General features: G+C 40.3%; 1 protein-coding gene across 2 annotated transcripts; it reads right to left on the bottom strand.

The window, feature by feature from the left end:
• Positions 1-382: 382 nt before the first annotated feature.
• LOC110502132 (CMRF35-like molecule 3) lies at positions 383-2411 on the bottom strand. 2 transcript variants are annotated; one of them, XM_021579999.2, is made up of 4 exons: positions 2274-2411; positions 1856-2179; positions 1510-1651; positions 383-1152 (listed from the first exon to the last, which is right to left on the bottom strand). In XM_021579999.2, the coding sequence occupies exons 1-4, from the start codon at positions 2320-2322 to the stop codon at positions 1032-1034; spliced, it is 636 nt and encodes a 211-aa protein (XP_021435674.2). In that variant the 5' UTR covers positions 2323-2411; the 3' UTR covers positions 383-1031. The 2 variants fall into 2 exon arrangements, with proteins under 2 accessions (XP_021435674.2, XP_021435675.2); XM_021580000.2 differs by having other exon boundaries at positions 1856-2176; positions 2274-2402.
• Positions 2412-20908: the final 18497 nt, after the last annotated feature.

Here is a 20908-nt window from a genome sequence, read left to right as displayed (position 1 = left end):
TGTGCACAACATTTGAGAGATGCATGTTTTTTGTGGTATGGAACATTTCTGGGATTTTTTATTCCAGCTCAAGAAACCAACACTTTACGTGTTGCATGTATATTTTTGTTCAGTGTAGTAGCATTATTATAGTGTTGTCTCTTGCAGATGTAGGATCATCATCACTCATTGGTTATTGATAATTTTTTCTGCAAAGCAGGAAATAAAAAATTCTAATGTATTTGATTTTTAAAAAGGCTTCTAAAGTGTGTAATTTCCACTTTGAAATGTGACTTGACTTGATTTACCCTAACGAAAAATGTATCAACCCCTACAAAAATGTCCATTCATTATAATCCTGTAACGGTCTTCTTCCTCATCTGACGAGGAGTAGTAAGGATCAGACCAATGTGCAGGGTGGTAAGTGTCCATAATGATATATTTAATAAATCAACTGAACACTGAACAAAATAACAAAAGTACAAACAAACAACTGAAACAGTCCCGTCTGGTGAAAACACTAACACAGGATACAACCACCCACAAAACACAATAGAAAACAGGCTACCTAAATATGGCTCCCAATCAGAGACAACGACTGACACCTGCCTCTGATTGAGAACCATACTAAGCCAAACACATAGAAATATAACAACAGAACAAAACATAGAAAAACAACATAGAATGCCCACCCCAACTCACGCCCTGACCAACTAAAATAAAGACATAAAAAAGGAACTAAGGTCAGAACGTGACAAATCCACATAATAATTCACATTTTCTGTTGCATGCAGTATTATTTTCCTGCAAACTGGTTCAAATTAAGATCCAACATCTTTAGTATTGTTTCTCTATACATTCATATCTCTCGGAACATGTTATGACCTCAATGCATTAGCTTATTATTAATATATATGTGCATGTTTGAATGTTTTAGCTTCATAAATTAAAACAAACAATATTCTCAACGATTTGGATTTGGTACATTTTGATTAGGGGAAAATGTAGCACACACTGAGACAAGCGATTTATCAGCAGGAATGGTACAAATATCAGCAATGGCATCGTATACTGAAGAGAACAAGGAACAGACACAGGAAGAGGAAGAGCATCCAGCGCAGTACTCTCCATACTTTCCACACCGGATCATCTTGAGCCAAGGACACTGTCACACTGTAGATATAGAGTCAGCTGAGGGTGAACCACATTGAAATGTAACAAACGAAGAGTAATCTAGCCAGGTCTGTGCAACTTTTGCCACACCGTTCAGGGCTGACCAACTCCGGTCCTGGAGGGCCGAATATACTTCTGCTTTTTGTTCCTACCTGATTAGAAGGAGAGGATGAAAACCAGAAGTGTTCCTGCCCTCAGGGATCGTGATTGGGCAGCCCTGATATAGTTAGTTTGTACATTCTGCTGTTTTAGATTATTACGTGGACATCCCCCCCGTTCATATGTACATTATGCAGAAACGGCAGTGTCGACAATTTACAATAAATTGGGTAGCCTTATTTACTAAGCTATGTTTACCTTGTTGATTTGCTTGTAGCAGATATGAGACCTGTTGTTTGAGTCATACAAGGTGTGGACCGTGGTGTTGTCAACGTTGTTGGGGAAGTTGAGGTCTTGTTGTACTGTTTTGTGGTTTCTGTTTTGAGCCGAGATACAAGCCCTGCAGGAAACAGCAACTCACACAGCAACTCATAATGGACATAGCATAAAAAGTAATGTTATGAAACACAGGTTTCTTTAGAAACATTTGTAAGCACTGATTTCACTAATAGCAATTGATCACTGGTTTATGCAATGTTATATTAAATTCCTCAGAGAAAAATAAAAACTGTAAGCGACAAATTCAGCTACATACAGTACTTACACTCGGAGACAGTCAGCCGAAGACGAAACGTCAAAGTTCTGCTGGCTCTTTCAATTGCACACCAGTACCAGCCACTGTCCTCAGCTGTTGCTCCTTTCATACTGACTGTGAATAACCCAAGGTTTTTATCATCCAATATCTGAACATCACTGGTCAGATGTTTAGGTTGATCAGATCGAATGATAACTTTGCAGAAATACCAGTGATAACCCCTGCACCAGATTTTGACCTTGTCCCTGTTGAACTTGTGATACTGGCAGGAGACGTGGACTGTTTCACCAACTACACTCTTCACCTCTGAAGGTCCGGAGAGGGATGAGGCTGCTAAAGGAAATCACAAACAAACACATGCATTAAACAATGTGTCTTCATTTAACAGTGATTAAACATTTATAGTCAATGATTTAAAACAACATACCTTTTAGTAAACATAAGATGATGAGATTGATCCAAATCTTGGTAGTCATCTTCAACTCAATCTTTATCTGAAATCTATGACTTTAAAGGTTATGGAAATGGCAACTCTTTGTTTGTGGTGACTGGTGAAAGAGTCTGCATTCAGACAGGGCTGTGAGGTCCACCCCTTCCTGTACCTGCTCTCTCTGGCTATTGGGCAGTTCCACACCAGGATACCCAAAATATTTTTGCGCCTTCTCAGGTTGTTCTGGCATTTCAAACATAGAAACTTCATTGGGTGGAAGGATGTTGACATGTTTTATACAATTGTATCACATACAATATTTGAGAAAATCATGATGAAAGTGGCCATTTTAGGCCCTTTTTAGACCTATACATGCCTCCTGTAAGACCTTATGGTCTGTGAAACATACATGATACAGACACCATTGTGCTGTCATCAGAATGAATGAGAACAGAACAAACCAGTGGAACAGGATAATGGCTCCACCGTAAACTCCACCTCTGACTGTTCCTGATGATCTTGGAACAGAGGAGCCAGCCCAGGTTAGCCTAGAATCCTACCTTAGCTGCAGATTTTCTTTTCAAAAATGTTCTGGAGATTTGTACATGAGGTCATCGTTTGTTTGGAGCTGGTGGGGGTTCTTCAAAACCTTTGGGACCATCAATAACATTCTTCCAGTTAGAATAGCCAGCTTGGGTGAAGGCCTTGTTTGCATTAGCATTGGACCCAACACTGAACATTCAACATGGGAAACAAAATGCTGCATCTGCAGTAACTGAGAATTCCAGACACTCTCTTCCTATGAACCAGATCAAATCAAATTGTATTTCTCACATGCGCCAAATACAACAGGTGTAGGACTTACCTTGAATTCTTACTTATAAGCCCTTAACCAACAATGCAGTTCAAGAAATAGAGTTCCGAAAAAATATTTGCTAAATAAACTAAAGTGAAAACAATCTAAATCAAAATATAACACAAGAAAATGACATAACAATAACAAGGCTATGTGCAGGGGATAACAGTTCCGAGTCAATGTGCCAGGGTACAGCTTAGTCAAAGTTATTTGTAAAGTGACTATGCCTGGGGTGGGGGGTCAATGTGGTCCTAGACTTGGCGCTCCGGTACCACGTGCGGTAGCAGAAGTAACAGTCTATGCCTTGGGTGACTGGAGTCTTTGACAATTTTTTGGGCCTTCCTCTGACACCGCCTAGAACATAGGTTCTGGGTGGCAGGAAGCTAGGCCCCAGTGATTTACTAGGCCGTATGCATTACCCTCTGTAGTGCATTACAGTCAGATGCAGAGAGGTTCCATACCAGACGGTGATGCAACCGGTCAGGATGCTCTCGATGGTGTAGCTGTATAACTTTTTGACGATCTGGGGACACATGACAAATCTTTTCAAAAGGGGGGGGGGGTGCCCTCTTCACAACTGTCTTGGTGTGTTTGGACCATGATAGTTTGTTGGTGATGAGGACACCGAGGAGCCCCAGTGTTGAGGATCAGAGTGGCAGTGGATGTGTGTGGATATTTTGTTGCCTAACCTGACCACCTGGAGGCGGCCCGTCAGGAAGTCCTGGATCCAGTTGCAGAGTGTTTAGTCCCAGGGTCCTTAACTTAGTGATGAGCTTTGTGGGCACAGTGGTGTTGAATGCTGAGCTGTAGTCAATAAACAGCATTTTCACATAGGTGTTCCTTTTGTCCAGGTGGGAAAGGGCAGTATGGAATGCATTTGAGATTGCGTCATCTGTGGATCTGTTGGGGCGGTATGCGAATTGGAGTTGGTCTAGGGTTTCCGGCATGATGGTGTTGTTGTGAGCCCCGACCAGCCTTTTAAAGCACTGAATGGCTACCGGTGTGAGTGCTACATGGCAGCAATCATTTAAACAGGTTACCTTCACTTTCTTGGACACATGGACTATGGTGAACTGTTTGAAACATGTTGGTATTACAGACTTGGTCAGGGAGAGGTTGAAAATGTCAGTGAAGACACTTGCCAGTTGAGTACACGTCCTGGTAATCCATCTGGCACCACGGCTTTGTGAATGTTGAGCTGTTTAAAGGTCTTGCTCACATCGGCTATGGAGAGCGTGATCACACAGTCGTACGGAACAGCTCGTACTCTCATGCATGCATCAGTGTTGCTTGCCTCGAAACTAGCATAAAAGGCATTTAGATCGTCTGGTAGGCTTGCGTCACTGGGCAGCTCACGGCTGGGTTTCCCTTTGTATTCTGTCATATTTTTCAAGCCCTTCTACATCGAACGAGCATCAAAGCTGGTGTACTAGGATTCAATCTTGTATTGAAGCTTTGGCTGTTTTATGGTTCGTCTGAGGGCAGAGCAGGATTTCTTATAAGTGTCCGGATTAGTGTCCCAATCCTTGAAAGCGGCAGCTCCAGCTCGGTGCAGATGTTGCCTGTAATCCATGGCTTCTTTTTGGGAAATGTACGTGTGGTCACTGTGGTGACGACGTTGTTGATGCACTTAATAATGAAGCCAGTGCGGAGGTGGTATACTCCTTAAGAATCCTGGAACATACTCTTGTCAGTGCTAGCAAAACAGTCTTGTAGCGTAGCATCCGCGTCATCTGACCACTTCCGTATTGAACGAGTCACTAGTACTTCCTGCTTTCGTTTTTGCTTGTAAGCAGGAATCAAGAGGATATAATTATGGTCAGATTTGCCAAATGGAGGGCAAGGTACAGCTTTGTATGTGTCTCTGTGTGTGCTATTAAATGAATGTTTTTAGACAGAAAATCTGCGGCTAGGTAGGATTCTAGGCTAACCTGGGCTGGCTCCTCTGTTCCAAGATCATCAGGAACTGTTGGAGGTGGAGGTGGCTGTGGAGCCATACGCTGCCAGGATAATGGTATTTCAGAATTATATTTCAGAATCAAGAGATTCTTCATAGACATACTCCATATGTTAGAGCACACTATAAGGAGTATAATTACATCAAGATGTAGGAAAAATGGCCACTTTCATCAACAATTTTTTTTGATACAAATGCAAAAAACATGTCAAACATCGTTTCTCCCAATGAAGTTTCTATGTGAGAATTTCCAGAACAATAGTAGATACCAAAAATATTTTCGGGCTATCATGGTGTGGAATCACCCTATTCTCAGAAACCAAAACACGGAGAGGAATTCATAGCAGAAACTGGGGGTGGCAGACAGATCTTTTGCCCATTTAAAATGATTAACACTGTTAAGACTATAACACTGATTAATACTGTGCCCCAGGGGACAGAGAGCTCATGTCCATTGAAACTGATTAAGAACGTGCCCCAGGGGACATACAGAGCTCATTCCCATTTAAATGGATAAAGAACGTGCCTCAGGGGACAGACAGTGCTCATGTCCATTGAAACTGATTAAGAACGTGCCCAAGGGGAGAGACAGTGCTAATGTCCATTGAAACTGATTAAGAGTGTTAAGACTATTGAAACTGATTAAGACTGTGTTGAAACAGATTAAGACTGTGGCCAATCAATTTGTATCCCTTTTTGTTATGAACATCAAATCAAACTTAATTTGTCACATGCACCAAATACAACAGGTGTAGTAGACCTTACCGTGAAATGTTCACTTACCAGCCCTTAATTAATTAACCAACAAAGCAGTTGAATGAAAATAGAGTTAAGAAAATATTTACAAAATAAACTAAAGTTAAAAATAAAACAAAAGATAAAGATAAAAAGAGAAAAGATAAAGATAGAGTTAAGAAAATATTTACGAAATAAACTAAAGTTAAAAATCAAATAAAAAGTAACACAATAAAATAACAAACCAAGTCAATGTGCCGGGTCCAGGTTAGTCGAGTTAATTTGTACATGTAGGTTGTAGGTAGGGGTAAAGGGACTATGCATAGATAATAATCAGCGAGACATACAATACATATAGTTCATTGTGCATGGGATTAATTCATGGGATTATTTAATGGGTTTAATTCATGGGGGAAAAAAAGTGACTCAATAAAATAAAAATAATGAGGCTATTTACAGGGGGAACCGGTACCGAGTCAATGTGCGGGGTCCAGGTTAGTCAAGGTAACTTGTACATGTAGGTAGGGGTAAAGGGACTATGCATAGATAATAATCAGCGAGATATACAATACATATAGTTAATTGTGCATGGGATTAATTCATGGGATTATTTAATGGGTTTAATTCATGGGATTGATTAATGGGATTCATTCACAGATTTTCCATTCGCCAATCAGTGTCCCCTCCAAATAAATACACCAGCATGCATAATGCATCTTGGGGGAGAAAATAACACACGGAGGAGGAGAGAATTGACAGTGCAAAGTGCATATCACCATGCTCATATCAACATGTGATGTAAATTATCCATTAATTTATAAATGTTACCTTGGACTGCTAATGTGTGATAATAATGCTCAGGCTAAAGCAAAACGAAGATGGCAAAGTATGGACAGGTCTCGCTCTGAGAATATTAAAGATCTGCTTGGCTTAGTCTATGCAACATTAACATATTGCAGGTGGCAAGGTATCAGAATTGAGATGTCCTTAGGCAGCCAAAACACACATTAATTCTGTAACGACCCGCCACACTGGAGTGAACATCATCATTATTGGTCAGGTGAGGCAGAGTTATCTGTTCCAAAGCGCCTAACGACTTTTTAAGCCTCTTTGGAGGGATGACAATGACTTTCATTAATCCATCCAAGGCCAGTGTTGCTTGCTATAGGATTTGATGTGTGGGGATCTACTCTGATTTGAAAGAAAACATTGTTTCATTCAAATTGTTTTACATGTGTAAATAATGGCATTAATCTTACTATTTTCTATTCACAAAGGGCCCGATTCAAACTTAGTACACCTTTGCTACGCACTGTAGTTGGTATTCAGACATACCTTATGCAGGTGTGCAATGGGATTTGCAGACTTTGTTCCCTTTGCACGTGATGAATACGTTTAATTAAACAGTTGAAAACACTCCCACTTGCTGGCCTACAGATTTTCTCATGGAGTTTGCATTCAATAGGGTTTTCAATACATTTATCTTAAGCCATCCCTTTCAATACGTTTTACCTTTAATTAGCATTTTGTTGACTAGAATACATCGAGAGACTGGGTTCAGAAAATAGGGATCAAACAAAAGAAAGCTATGTAAATATATGCATATTTGTCTCAGTTTCAGCACTAACTGGTAGACTATACTTTGATCTTGGAGGTTATTTAGGAATATTTTAGGGTTAGGAAAGTATGTATGAATCGTAGAAAACAGGTTTAAACTGCTACATATGGTCTGAGTTCCATCACGATTCAAATTGGCTACATGTTCCAAATTATTACACAGTGTAAGCCTAATATGATCCACTATAGCTAACAACCCTCATTAACAACTACACAGAAAGGTACACAGAATGGAATGGATGTCAGGGATTTCCTCCTCTCATCTGAAGAGGAGAGGCGAGAAGGATCAGAGGACCAATATGCGGCGTGGTAAGTGTCCATGGTTCTTTTAATAAGAAAATCTCAACATGAACACAACCACAAAACAAGAAACGTGAAAACCCAAACCAGTCCCATGTGGCACAAACACTGAGACAGGAAACAATCACCCACAAAATACCCAAAGAATATGGCTGCCTAAATATGGTTCCCAATCAGAGACAATGATAAACACCTGCCTCTGATTGAGAACCACTCTAGGCAACCATAGACTTACCTAGACAACTAAACTGAACACAACCCCATTAATCTAATAAACCCCTAGAGAAGATGAAACACAATAAGTCACCCACATCACACCCTGGCCTAACCAAAATAATAAAGAAAACAAAGATAACTAAGGCCAGGGCGTGACAATGGAATTAAATCATGTAAAATGTAGGCTACAAATGGAAGGAAACTAACACTAAAATGACAGTTAAAAAAATTATGTGAGTATTATTACTGACAGTGGCTCCATATAGTGGCTATTATTTAACATGATACAAATTGTAAAATAAAATGGAGAAAGCCCGGGTCTCCAAATTTCATCACTGCAATTTATGAGTGCATACAATAACAATTCTGAATAATGCCACAGATATTTATAGACTACAGCTTCTTCAGGCTATGCGTCCCGCTAGCTGGACAACTTCCGGTGAAACTGGAGGGCGCACAGTTCAAATAAATAATCATTCAAATTATGGATATTAAACATTTAGGTACATACACGTGTCTTACATCGGTTGAAAGCTTAAATTCATGTTAATCTAACTGCACTGTCCGATTTACAGTAGACTTTACAGCGAAAGCATGCCATGCGATTGATTGAGGACGGCGCCCCACCTCAAAATATTTTTCCACCGGCACAGGTTTCATAAATTCACAAATATTCACAAATATTCACATACTTTTTGAAAATCTTCATCTGATTTGTCATCCAAAGGGTCCCAGCTTTAACATGCGTTTTGTTAGATAAAATCCTTCTTTATATCCCAAAAAGTCTGTTTATTTGGCGCCATCGATTTGAGTAATACACTCGTTCAACATGCCGCGATAGTGATCTACTCCTAAACTTTGTTTCAAAAAGTCTACATATGTTTCTATTCAATCCTCAGATACCCTAAAATGGAATCAAACTATAATATTTCATATGGAAAGAAGTATGTTCAATAGGAAGCCAACATTAGCAGGTGCGCATTGTCTTCTCCCTCCTGTCTCAGCCTCCAGTATTTATGCTGCAGTAGTTTGTGTAGGGGGGCTAGGGTCAGTTTGTTATATGTGGAGTACTTCTCCTGTCCTATCCGGTGTCCTGTGTGAATTTAAGTATGCTCTCTCTAATTCTCTCTTTCTCTCTTTCTTTCTCTCTCTCGGAGGACCTGAGCCCTAGGACCATGCCTCAGGACTACCTGACATGATGACTCCTTGCTGTCCCCAGTCCACCTGGCCATGCTGCTGCTCCAGTTTCAACTGTTCTGCCTGTGATTATTATTATTTGAACATGCTGGTCATTTATGAACATTTGAACATCTTGGCCATGTTCTGTTATAATCTCCACCCGGCACAGTCAGAAGAGGACTGGCCACCCCACATAGCCTGGTTCCTCTCTAGATTTCTTCCTAGGTTTTGGCCTTTCTAGGGAGTTTTTACACCTGCATTGCTTGCAGTTTGGGGTTTTAGGCTGGGTTTTTGTACAGCACATTGAGATATCAGCTGATGTACGAAGGGCTATATAAATACATTTGATTTGATTTGATTCATGGTGCTCGCACACACAAATTTCCAAGCAGGTGTTCTTGTACTAAAAATCATATTTCTTACTCGCTTTGGAAGAAACAAGCCTTAAACCTTGAACAAAGACTACTGACACCCAGTGGAAGCCATAGGAATTGCAGATTCTAGATTACTTAATATTTACAGTAGATGTTGACTTGTAAAAAATTCAAAGCAGTATAGGCAGCATACATGGTTAATATTTGCCAATTCTTAATCTTCCAAAGTGGAAGACTCTCCTTCTCTCCCAGCAAAACTTATTTCTGAGGCCATCTGAGCTGAGATTCATTTTGCCATACTGATTGATTGTGGTAAGGAGCCACACATGCAAAGCTTTTTTATTTGTCGTGTCCCTCCCCCAATTTGCACGTGGCTGGGGTAGAGTGTGGGAAAATACTGAATTTTTACAATGTATAAAAATAATGTATCAAAAGAATGTATTGTAATAACATTGTACAGGTTCCCGCAAGACATTGCGTAGTTTCACAAACTACAAAGAGTAAAGACTGTGAGAAAAGCGGAAGACAGGCAGATAGGCAGGGGGATAGACAGATTCTTGATGCTATTTTGAAACAGCAGGCTCAGGAAAGAGGAAGACAGAGTGAAGGCACACAGCAAATCATTGTGTTTCACTTTTACTTGTTTTTACCTACACACACACTTTTCCACACTTTTATTACCCTCGGGTCCGAACACCACATATGTAATATGAATGTGTTCTTTTACATGTTCTTCACAGAAAATGAGCCAAGGTCAATAAGTCTCAGGTTGAAAAATAATTCATTGTGGCATTTTTCAATTAGTAAACATTGAATATGGGTCCCACAGACCCAAACACCACACAAGGTTTAACTGGGGAAAAGGGTCTGCAATGTCATGTTGATATGATTTTCAACTTGCTTTCATATGACTGGTTTCACATTTCTCTCCAGGAATCAAAAATAAAAATAATCTAAAACAATTGCTACGTGTATTTACAATCCCTTTACGCATTTACTCATTTACCTAGCTCTTATCAATAGCTCTTATTGATTTATAAATTACAGTGCATGGAGATTATATCAGAGAAAAGAAAGAGGATGCTTTTTCCACTTGAAACTAGCAGGTATTATTCAACCTCATTCATGGTTTCCTTACACGTAAACCTGGTGGAATTATTAGGGAATTTAGTTAAGGGCAGAATATGACATGCTCTATATATACAAAAGTACGAGGACACCCTTTCAAATTAGTGTATTCGGCTATTTCAACCACATTCAATGCTGACAGGTGTGTAAAATCGAGCACACAGCCATGCAATTTTCATAGACAAATATTGGCAGTAGAATGGCCTTACTGAAGAGTTCAGTGACTTTCAATTCGGCATAGGATGCCACCTTTCCAACAAGTAATTTGGTCAAATTTCGGTCCTGCTAGAGCTGCCCCAGTGAACTGCGTGTTGTTATTGTGAAGTGAAAATTCCTAGGGGAAACAACGGCTCGGCCAGCGGAATGGTTGACCGCGAAGTGGTAAGCTCACAGATAGGGACCGCCGAGTTCTGAAGCACGTAGCATGTAAAAATCATCTTTCCTCGATTGCAAAACTCACTACCAAGTTCCAAACTGCCTCTAGAAGCTACGTCAGCACAAGAACTGTTCGTCAGGAGCTTCATGGAATGGGTTTCCATGGCCGAGCAGCCACACACAAACCTAAGGTCATCATGAGCAATGCCAAGCGTCGACTGGAGCAGTGAAAAAATCTTTGGAATATATTGGAACCCTGACTGCGAGCCAGATCTAATCGCCCAACATCAGTACCCAACCTCATTAACACTCTTGTTGCTGCAAGTCCCTGCAGTATTGTTCCAACATCTACTGGAAAGCCTTCCCAGATAAGTGGAGGCTGTTATAGCAGTGAAGTGGGGATCAACTCAATATTCATCCCCATTCGTGTTAGTGGCTAAGCATGACTCCTACACCTTCATTAAGTTTGCTGACAACACAACAATGGTAGGCCTGATGACCGACAATGATGAGACAGCGAATAGGGAGACGGTCAGAGACCTGGCAGTGTGGTGCCAGGACAACAACCTCTGCCTTAACGTGAGCAAGACAAAGGAGATGATCTTGGACTACAGGAAAAGGAGGGGCGAACACGCCACCATTCACATCGACGGGGCTGAAGGGAACAACGGTCGAGAGTTTCAAGTTCCTTTGAGTCGACATCACCAACAAACTATCATGGTCCAAACACACCAAGACAGTCGTGAAGAGGGCACGACAGCACCTTTTGGCCCTCAAGAGACTGAAAAAATTTGGCATGGGTCCCCAGATCCTCAAAACCTTCTACAACTGCACCATCAAGAGCATCCTGATCTGTTGCATCACCGCCTGTTATGGCAACTGCTCTGCATCCAACCGTAAGGCGCTACAGAGGGTAGTGTGTACGGATCAGTACATCACAAAGGCCAAGCTTCCTGCCATTCAGGACCAATATACAATGTGGTATATAAAAATTGTCAAGACTCCAGTCCCCCAAGTCATATGTTCTCTCTGCTACCACACGGCATGTGGTACTGGGGCGCCAAGTCCTGGTCCAAAAGGCTTCTTAACAGCTTCTTCCCCATAGCCATAAGACTGCTGAACAGCTAATCAAATGGTAACCCAGACTATTTACATTCACATCACCCCCCTTTGTGTTTACACTGCTACTACTTACTGTTTATTATCTGTGCATTGTTACTTTACCCCTACCTACATGTACAAATTACCTCGACTAACCTGTACCCCTGCACATTGGTATTGTTATTTTATTGTGTTACTATTTTATTTATTTTTTACCTTAGTTTATTTCGTAAATGTTTTCTTAACTCTATGTCTTGAACTGCATTGTTGCTTATGTGCTTGTAAGTAAGCATTTCACTGTATTTGGCGCATGTGACAAATAACATTTGATTTGATTTGATTAAGACGTTCGACGAGCAGGTGTCCAAATACTTTTGGTCATGTAGTGTATGTTAGACTCATCAAAGTGTTAAGTGTTTATGTGGAACATTTATTTAAAGTGATACATTGCTAATGGAAATGAATGTACATGAGTAATCGGGTTATGGTGATGCCAGTATTGCAAAAAAATAAATCCATTGCAAAAATGTAAACACAAAGCAGACCAAACTCTTTGGTCCTTTACAAACCTGCTGTATGTAAAGTATGTGTGTTCTATAGCATGGAAAAAATATATTTGTGACTCTCGATGACAACATAATGATGTTTCTTTCCAACATTCTTCTCCTAAAGAAGTTAAATCTGCTTTGTTTTTTGTTTCCTTGCCATGATAGTAACAAGTATCTTCATACTGGTATTGTCCAGACGCTAACGCATAATGTCGCTCTATTTTCATTTCAATGTTGTGTATGTCTGATCATGTAGCGACTGTTCTGAACTGGTGTGGCTCATGTGAGCATTCTAGTCATCGCTCTCTCCCACATCAGAATTTACAGTCTCAGCAGATCCAGTGTCAGATAAGCCAGATGGTGGACTGTATCCTCAAGGTATACTGGATATATTTATATTGTTCCCTGAATTCATATATGGAAAAAAAGACTGCAGTGAGCCTGGGATGTGAGCAACCTTATATCGATCAGTTAGCACTGTGAGCAACCTTATGATCGTTCTGTTGATGATCAATACAATATTCCTTTCAAGTCTTTGAGAAAATGTTCACTTGTATGGAGTGAAAAAAATAGGCTTTAAATCTATAAACAGTTTCCCAGTTACCAAACATTTCTGATCACAAACCACAGTCAAGATGGCTTCCCTCTTCGTTTCCATTTTACTCAAACTAGGAAGTGACCTCACACCAGGAAGTGTGGCTAGGGAGTAACCAGCGAAGAGTCCAGCCCACCTGCACTCTTAGAAAAAAAGTATCCAAAAGGGTTCTTCAGCTGTCCCCATAGGAGAACCCTTTTTGGTTCCAGGTAGAACACTTTTGGGTTCCATGCAGAACCATCTGTGGAAAGGGTTCTACATGGAACCCAAAAAGATTCTATCTGGAACCAAAATGGTTCTACCTGGAACCAAATGGGTTCTTCAAAGGGTTCTCCTATTGGGACAGCCGAAGGACCCTTTTATGTTCTAGATAACACCTTTTTTTCAAAGAGTGTCTCAAGGAACCTTCATAAAATTATATGAACTTATTAAATAATAAATTCAGGGTTCCCACAACCGGCAAATCATTTACATTACCTAAGACACATTAAATATATATAATTTGTCTTCAGTGACTGATGTTAACATCTGTTTCTTCTGTTTTGTTTCTTGAAGTTGAATATTATATGTAGGGTCAGGTTTCCTTGTTGTGATGCTTCCACTGACCTGCACATGGTTATCTGTCTATGTCCACATTTGCTGAGAAATGACTGTATGAGGAACGATAATGCCGGAAGGAACAAATTAATTAATCAATTTCTCATTAGAAATGCCAGGCATGTGTAGTTACAGTATCAAAAGGCCACTCATACTTCTGGATGTCTTTTTTGTCACACTTCATTACAGTTCCATTTAGTCTAATTATAAGACATGAATCTTGATAATTGTTTCCATTTTTGTGGTTCATTAGGCTTTGTTATAACCAGTCTTGTTAGCCGAGCTTGAGCTTCCACTTATTTTGATCATTGGATGAATTCTGCTGCTTGACACTGTCTTACAGTACCAAAACATCTTCGCCCTTCAAAATTGTATTTTCAAGAAGATAGTAATTGCAATTTTCTTGCCTTTCACCAATTGCAATTGAACATACTGTACACAGGTTATAGTTCAGAAAAGATTCTGGTATCAGACCATAGCTGACAGTATGTCTGATAATTGCTCGACCAGGGGTTCACGTAACAGCTCGCCAGAAAAGAGACCTTCTGTCCTCATTAAAACCCGTCTCAACCACCTGGTCTCCTGGACAGGAAGTGAAATTGATAATAATAGCATCACTTACTTGGTAAGCGGCCATTTACAGTATATTTGACATATGACCCAAGTATCATACTGTCCATGATGTAAAGGGCCAGTTGGCTTACAGTTGAAGTCGGAAGTTTACATACACTTTGGTTGGAGTCATTAAAACTTGTTTTTCAACCACTCCACAAATGTCTTGTTAACAAACTATAGTTTTGGCAAGTCAGTTAGGGCATCTACTTTGTGCATGACACAAGTAATTTTTCCAACAATTGTTTCCAGACAGATTATTTCACTTATAATTCACTGTATCACAATTCCAGTGGGTCAGAAGTTTACATACATTAAGTTGACTCTGCCTTTAAACAGGTTGTGAAATTACAGAAAGTTATGTCATGGCTTTAGAAGCTTCTGATAGGCTAATTGACATCATTTGAGTCAATTGGAGGTGTACCTGTGGATGTATTTCAAGGCCAACCTTCAAACTCAGTGCCTCTTTGCTTGACATCATGGGAAAATCTAAAGAAATCATCCAAGACCTCAGAAAGAGAATTGTAGACCTCCACAAGTCTGGTTCATCTTTGGGAGCAATTTCCAAACGCCTGAAGGTACCACGTTCATCTGTACAAACAATAATAAGCAAGTATAAACACCATGGGACCACGCAGCCGTCATACTGCTCAGGAAGGAGACGCGTTCTGTCTCCTAGAGATGAACGTACTTTGGTGCGAAAAAGTGCAACAACAGCAAAGGACCTTGTGAAGATGCTGCAGGAAACAGGCACAGAAGTATCTATATCCACAGTAAAACGAGTCCTATATCGACATAACCTGAAAGGCCGCTCAGCAAGTAAGAAGCCACTGCTCCAATAATGCCATAAAAAAACATTATATTGTTTGCAACTGCACATGTGGACAAAGATCATACTTTTTGGAGAAATGTTCTCTGGTCTGATGAAACAAAAATAGAACTATTTGCCCATAATGACCATCATTATGTTTGGAGGGAAAGGGGGAGGCTTGCAAGTTGAAGAACACCATCTGAACAGTGAAGCACGGGGTGGCAGCATCATGTTGTGGGGGTGCTTTGCTGGAGGAGGGACTGGTGCACTTCACAAAATAGATGGCATCATGAGGGAAGGAAATGATGTGGATACATTGAGGCAACATCTTAAGACATCAGTCAGGAAGTTAAAGCTTGGTCACAAATGAGTCTTCCAAATGGACAATGACCCCAAGCATACTTCCAAAGTTGGGGCAAAATGACTGAAGGACAACAAAGTCAAGGTATTGGAGTGGCCATCACAAAGCCCTGACCTCAATCCTATAGAAGATTTGTGGGCAGAACTGAAAAAGCATGTGTGAGCAAGGAGGCCTACAAACCTGACTAAGTTTCACAAGCTCTGTCAGGAGGAATGGGCCAAAATTCACCCAACTTATTGTGGGAAGCTTGTGGAAGGCTACCCAAAATGTTTGTCCCAAGTTAAACAATTTAAAGTCAATGCTACCAAATACTAATTGAGTGTATGTAAACTTCTGACCCACTGGGAATGTGATGAATGAAATAAAAGCTGAAATAAATCATTCTCTCTACTATTATTCTGACATGTCACATTCTTAAAATACGGTGGTGATCCTAACTGACCTAAGACAGGGAAAGTTTACTAGGACTAAATGTCAGGGATTGTGAAAAACTGAGTTGAAATGTATTGAAAAAGTATATTTTCTGTTTCTGTTTTCTTTCTGTTTTCTTTAGTCTAATATTCTGTTTTCACAAAATATGTGAAGAAACACAATAGCTAATGTTTTATTTAGTCAGCCCTTTTTCAGTTTGTACTTTCTCCCTCTTTGTTTGAGAAGAGAGTAAAGAGAATGTTGTGAGTTCACTCTGCCGACGGCTCGGCTATAAAAAGTCTCAATGCAGAGAGAGGGTGACACACAGCGAGGTGCAGTGCCATCACATTGTTGTGGGTATAATTTAGAGGGGGCTAAGCTCCCCACTGGGAATTTTAAATGAAAGCCAGCTGACACTGACAACTTAGGTTTCGTCTTCATAATTGAATCTCACTTTTCACTGACACAAAATGAAAGAAACTTGCAGTATGCTTAAATTATGCTCCCTTATGCCTACTGACAGTAATTTTCTTAGTGATATACTGTAAGATAATCCAAGGTGCACTATACATGTTAGTGGAAACGTTTTCAAAAAAAGTTACATCATATTAATTGCTCAGGCTGAGTGGGCATGGATGGACAATTTCTTAATGTGCTGTACAAAGGCAAGATTAGCTGATTGTCTGGCAGTATTGGATCTCTTGAGGGAAATTAACAAGTATTATACCACTGAACCATAGTCCTGTCCTGGTTCATAGCCATCAGGACCCTTCTGAGAACATGTAACGGTCTTCTTGTGGTGAAGGAGAGGCGGACCAAAATGCAGCGTGGTGGTTATTCATGTTCTTTAATAAAGGAACTATACATGAATAAACTAATAAATGTGCGAAAACCTAAACAGTCCTATCTGGTACAAACACAGAGACAGGAACAATCACCCACAAAAACCCAACACCAAATAGGCTACCTAAATATGGTTCTCAATCAGAGACAATGACTAACACCTGCCTCTGATTGAGAACCATATCAGGCCAAACATAGAACTAGACAAACTAGACATGCAACATAGAATGCCCACTCAGATCACACCCTGACCAAACAAAACATAGAAACATACAAAGCAAACTATGGTCAGTGTGTGACAGAACAGAGTTATTTCCCAATATGATTATGTAAAAGAACTGCATCTATTTTTTTAAACAAATTGTAAGATGCAAGATTGTTTAAAACAATATGACCCATAAGGGGGGCAAAATGAACATTGGTCATAAATACCTGAAATGTTTCAGCTACAGTGTATATCCAAAGATACAGTATACAGCAGTGCTGGCCACCGAAGCAGCTCGTTCAGATCCATGGATTTTAGCCAAATTACTTTTCTATCCACTTGGTTTTTGTGGGATTTTTTTGAGCCGGCCATAACAAAGAGTACATTTCTCTATATTTGACAGGTAGAGCCATTGAGCAGGAAAAGCTTTAACAATGGGGGAATGCATTTGGCCGATTCAGGTATTATGACAAATCTCCTTCAAAATGAGACTGCGTTTCAAGACCCTGAGTGAATCCAGCCACCTGCCATGCATTTCTCATTTCTGTGGAAAATATGGAATTCCTGAGAAAAACACAAAATCCCATTTCACCGCTGCTAAAATCTAGGGAAAAGAGTGAACGGAATGTGAGTTTTATTCAGTACATTTAGTTATTATTACTATTTTTGTATATATTTTTTATTTTTAAGGGGCAGATCAGATGTAATAATGCAGATAGATTGTGGCTTCTATCAATGTAATTTTCTGCATCTTTTCCAATCCCCCATATACATTTTTTATATATTCCTTCTTTATTATTTCCCCTAACTGTCACGCCCTGGCCATAGAGAGGCTTTCATTCTCTATTTTGGTTAGGCCAGGGTGTGACTAGGGTGGGCATTCTTGTTTCTTTATTTCTATGTTTTCTATTTCTTTATTTTTTGCCGAGTGTGGTTCTCAATCAGAGGCAGCTGTCTATCGTTGTCACTGATTGGGAATCATACTTAGGCAGCCTTTTTTCCCCACCTGTGTTTTGTGGATAGTTGTTTCCTGGATAGTTTATTTGCCTTACAGAACTGTTCGTTTGTTCACTTTGTTATTTTGTTCGAGTGTTTTGATAAATAAAAATCATGAACACTTTCCACGCTGCGCTTTGTTCCGATCCTCATTCTGACGAGAGACGTCACAGAACTACCCACCACCAAAGGACCAAGCAGCGTGGCCAGGAGGAGCAGGGATCCTGGGCCCGGGGGAAGAGTGAGTGGAGGACCTCATGGACATGGGAGGTGGTTATGGCAGGGGACAAGACCCTGTGCAACTCCCCGCAGTGGCAAGAACAAGAAGCCTCCATTGATGATCCATGACAAGAAGCCTCCAGTGATGATCCACGACAAGAAGCCTCCGGTGATGATCCATGGCACGAAGCCTCCAGTGATGATCCATGGCACAGAGCCTCCAGTGAAGATCCATGCCACAGAGCCTGCAGTGAGGAGCCATGGCATGAAGCCTCCAGCGTTGATCCGCAGTCTGGAGCCTCCAGCGATGGTCGGAAAAACATCCCCACAGCATGATGCTGCCACCAACATGCTTGACTGTGGGGAAGGTGTTCTCGGGGTGTTGGTTTTGCCCCAGACATAGCATTTTCCTTGATGGCCAAAAAGCTCAACTTTAGTCTCATCTGACCAGAGCACCTTCTTCCATATGTTTGGGAGTCTCCCACATGCCTGTTGGTCAAACACCAAACGTGTTTGCTTATTTTTTTCTTTCTGCAATGGCTTTTTTCTGGCCACTCTTCCATAATGCCCAGCTCTGTGGAGTGTACGGCTTAAGGTGGTCCTATTGACAGATATTCCAATCTCCGCTGTGGAGCTTTGCAGCTCCTTCAGGGTTATCTTGGTCTCTTTGTTGCCTCTCTGATTAATGCCCTCCTTGCCTGGTCCGTGAGTTTTGGTGTGCAGCCCTCTCTTGCCAAGTTTGTTGTGGTGCAATATACTCTCATTTTTTTTGTAATGAATTTAATGGTGCTCTGTGGGATATTCAAATATTATAATATGGGATATTATAACCCAATCCTGATCTGTACTTCTCCACAACTTTGTCCCTGACCTGTTTGGAGAGCTCCTTGGTCTTCATGGTGCCGCTTGCTTGGTGGTGCCCCTTGCTTAGTGGTGTTGCAGACTCTGGGGCTTTTCAGAACAGGTGTATATATACTGAGATCATGTGACAGATCATGTGAGACTTAGATTGCACACAGGTGGACTTTATTTAACTAATTATGTGACTTCTGAAGGTAATTGGTTTCACCAGATCTTATTTAGGGGCTTCATAGCAAAGGGGGTGAATACATATGCATGCACCACTTTTCTGTTTTTTTTAATTATTTTTAAATTTCACTTCAGTAATTTGGACAATTTTGTGTTTGTCCATTACATGAAATCCAAATGAAAATATATTTAAATGGCAGGTTGTAATGCAACAAAATAGGAAAAACACCAAGGCGGATGAATACTTTTGCAAGGCACTGTCAGCAACATGTCTAGCTAAAGCAGCCAAATCCACTCATTTGAAGGGAAGTCCACATACGTTTGTATATATACAGTAGTGTACCTCAACTGATATGCATCCAGCCCTGGAGTTTCCCCGGACTTGAAGGATTTATTTGCATCTGGAATTCCCTCCTCTGTAATTAGGCCTTCACATCAGTTTTTCTGTATAGCTGTTCATTTTACACCATTAATAGAAAAACAATCCTTAAAATGAACTTCAGTTAGTAGAAATGGAGGAGACTGAAATGAAAAGGTCTTTGCTTCCTCTTTCAAATTATTGTTTGGTGAATCAGGGATGACTCCGTCATTTGTAATAAGTTTTTGTTAACTCTTTTTTTTGTAGCATTTCTATGTTGAAGATTTAAACAAATATTTGGTGCATTTTTCCGCATACTGTTTGCTTTATTTTTTATAATATATGACACTTGATCTTTCTTGCATACATTTTTCCTCCAACTTATTCTGTGCCTCTATTTATTTTTATTGTTATCTTTCTGTTCTGTTAGTTCCTCTATTTCTTTTTTTAAGATGAACTCTTTTGACCTAAACATGCTTTTTGTTTTAAAGATAAGAACCAAATTGCATGGCCTCTAAAGGCACATTTAACAGTGTCCTATACAATAATTGGATCTACTGTACCTATGTTATGTAGGAAAAAGTAAGTTATTTATTTTTCTGTCTTGATTAAAAACAATTTGTCATCCAGTAGGCTTTTATTACATTTCTAATATCCTCGCCCTTGCAGAAATACTGTAAATGTAATGTAGTCAGGAAGCAGGTGCAGAAGGTGAGTTTAATAATTATAAAAGGCAGATAAAAAGAACAGGAGAACGAGACATAATCGACACTGCCTGTTGACAGAGGCTACTGAGGGCTAAATAAAGGGATATTTAATCAAGGTGATGATGAGCTCCAGGTGTGCATAATGATGGGGAGGTGTGTGCAATGACGCTGCCAGGACCGGTGGTTAGTAGACTGGCGACTTCGAGCCCTGGGGAGGGGGAGCGGGAGTAGGCGTGATAGGAAGAGAAATGTGTACACCAATTATTTGATTGTCTGACAGCATTCTGTCCCCTATTAAAACTCTTTTAACTGTTGGTGCCAGCGAAAAATGACATAAGAAAGTAGTCAAGACGACTAGCTTCATTGAGCCTCCGCCATGTGTACCTCAGGGGTTTTTAAGCCTCCATATATGCACTAGTTCCTTTATATCTATAATATTCGTAATTTCCTTAGGTGCATGAGGGTGATAGTTTCATAGTTGGATTTCCTGTACGGTCCATTG

Source organism: Oncorhynchus mykiss, chromosome 22 (genome assembly GCF_013265735.2).
Source record: "Oncorhynchus mykiss isolate Arlee chromosome 22, USDA_OmykA_1.1, whole genome shotgun sequence".
In the NCBI taxonomy this organism is placed as follows: Eukaryota; Metazoa; Chordata; class Actinopteri; order Salmoniformes; family Salmonidae; genus Oncorhynchus; species Oncorhynchus mykiss.
This window is presented reverse-complemented; position numbering and strand designations above follow the sequence as displayed.

Bases quoted from the DNA above. Each gene is read 5' to 3' on its own strand.
- LOC110502132 (XM_021579999.2), bottom strand. From the start codon at position 2,322: ATGACTACCAAGATTTGGATCAATCTCATCATCTTATGTTTACTAAAA. The intron at 2,180-2,273 runs GTATGTTGTTTT...GATTTCCTTTAG, and splicing joins CATCTTATGTTTACTAAAAG to CAGCCTCATCCCTCTCCGGA. The intron at 1,652-1,855 runs GTAAGTACTGTA...TGTTTCCTGCAG, and splicing joins TCGGCTGACTGTCTCCGAGT to GGCTTGTATCTCGGCTCAAA.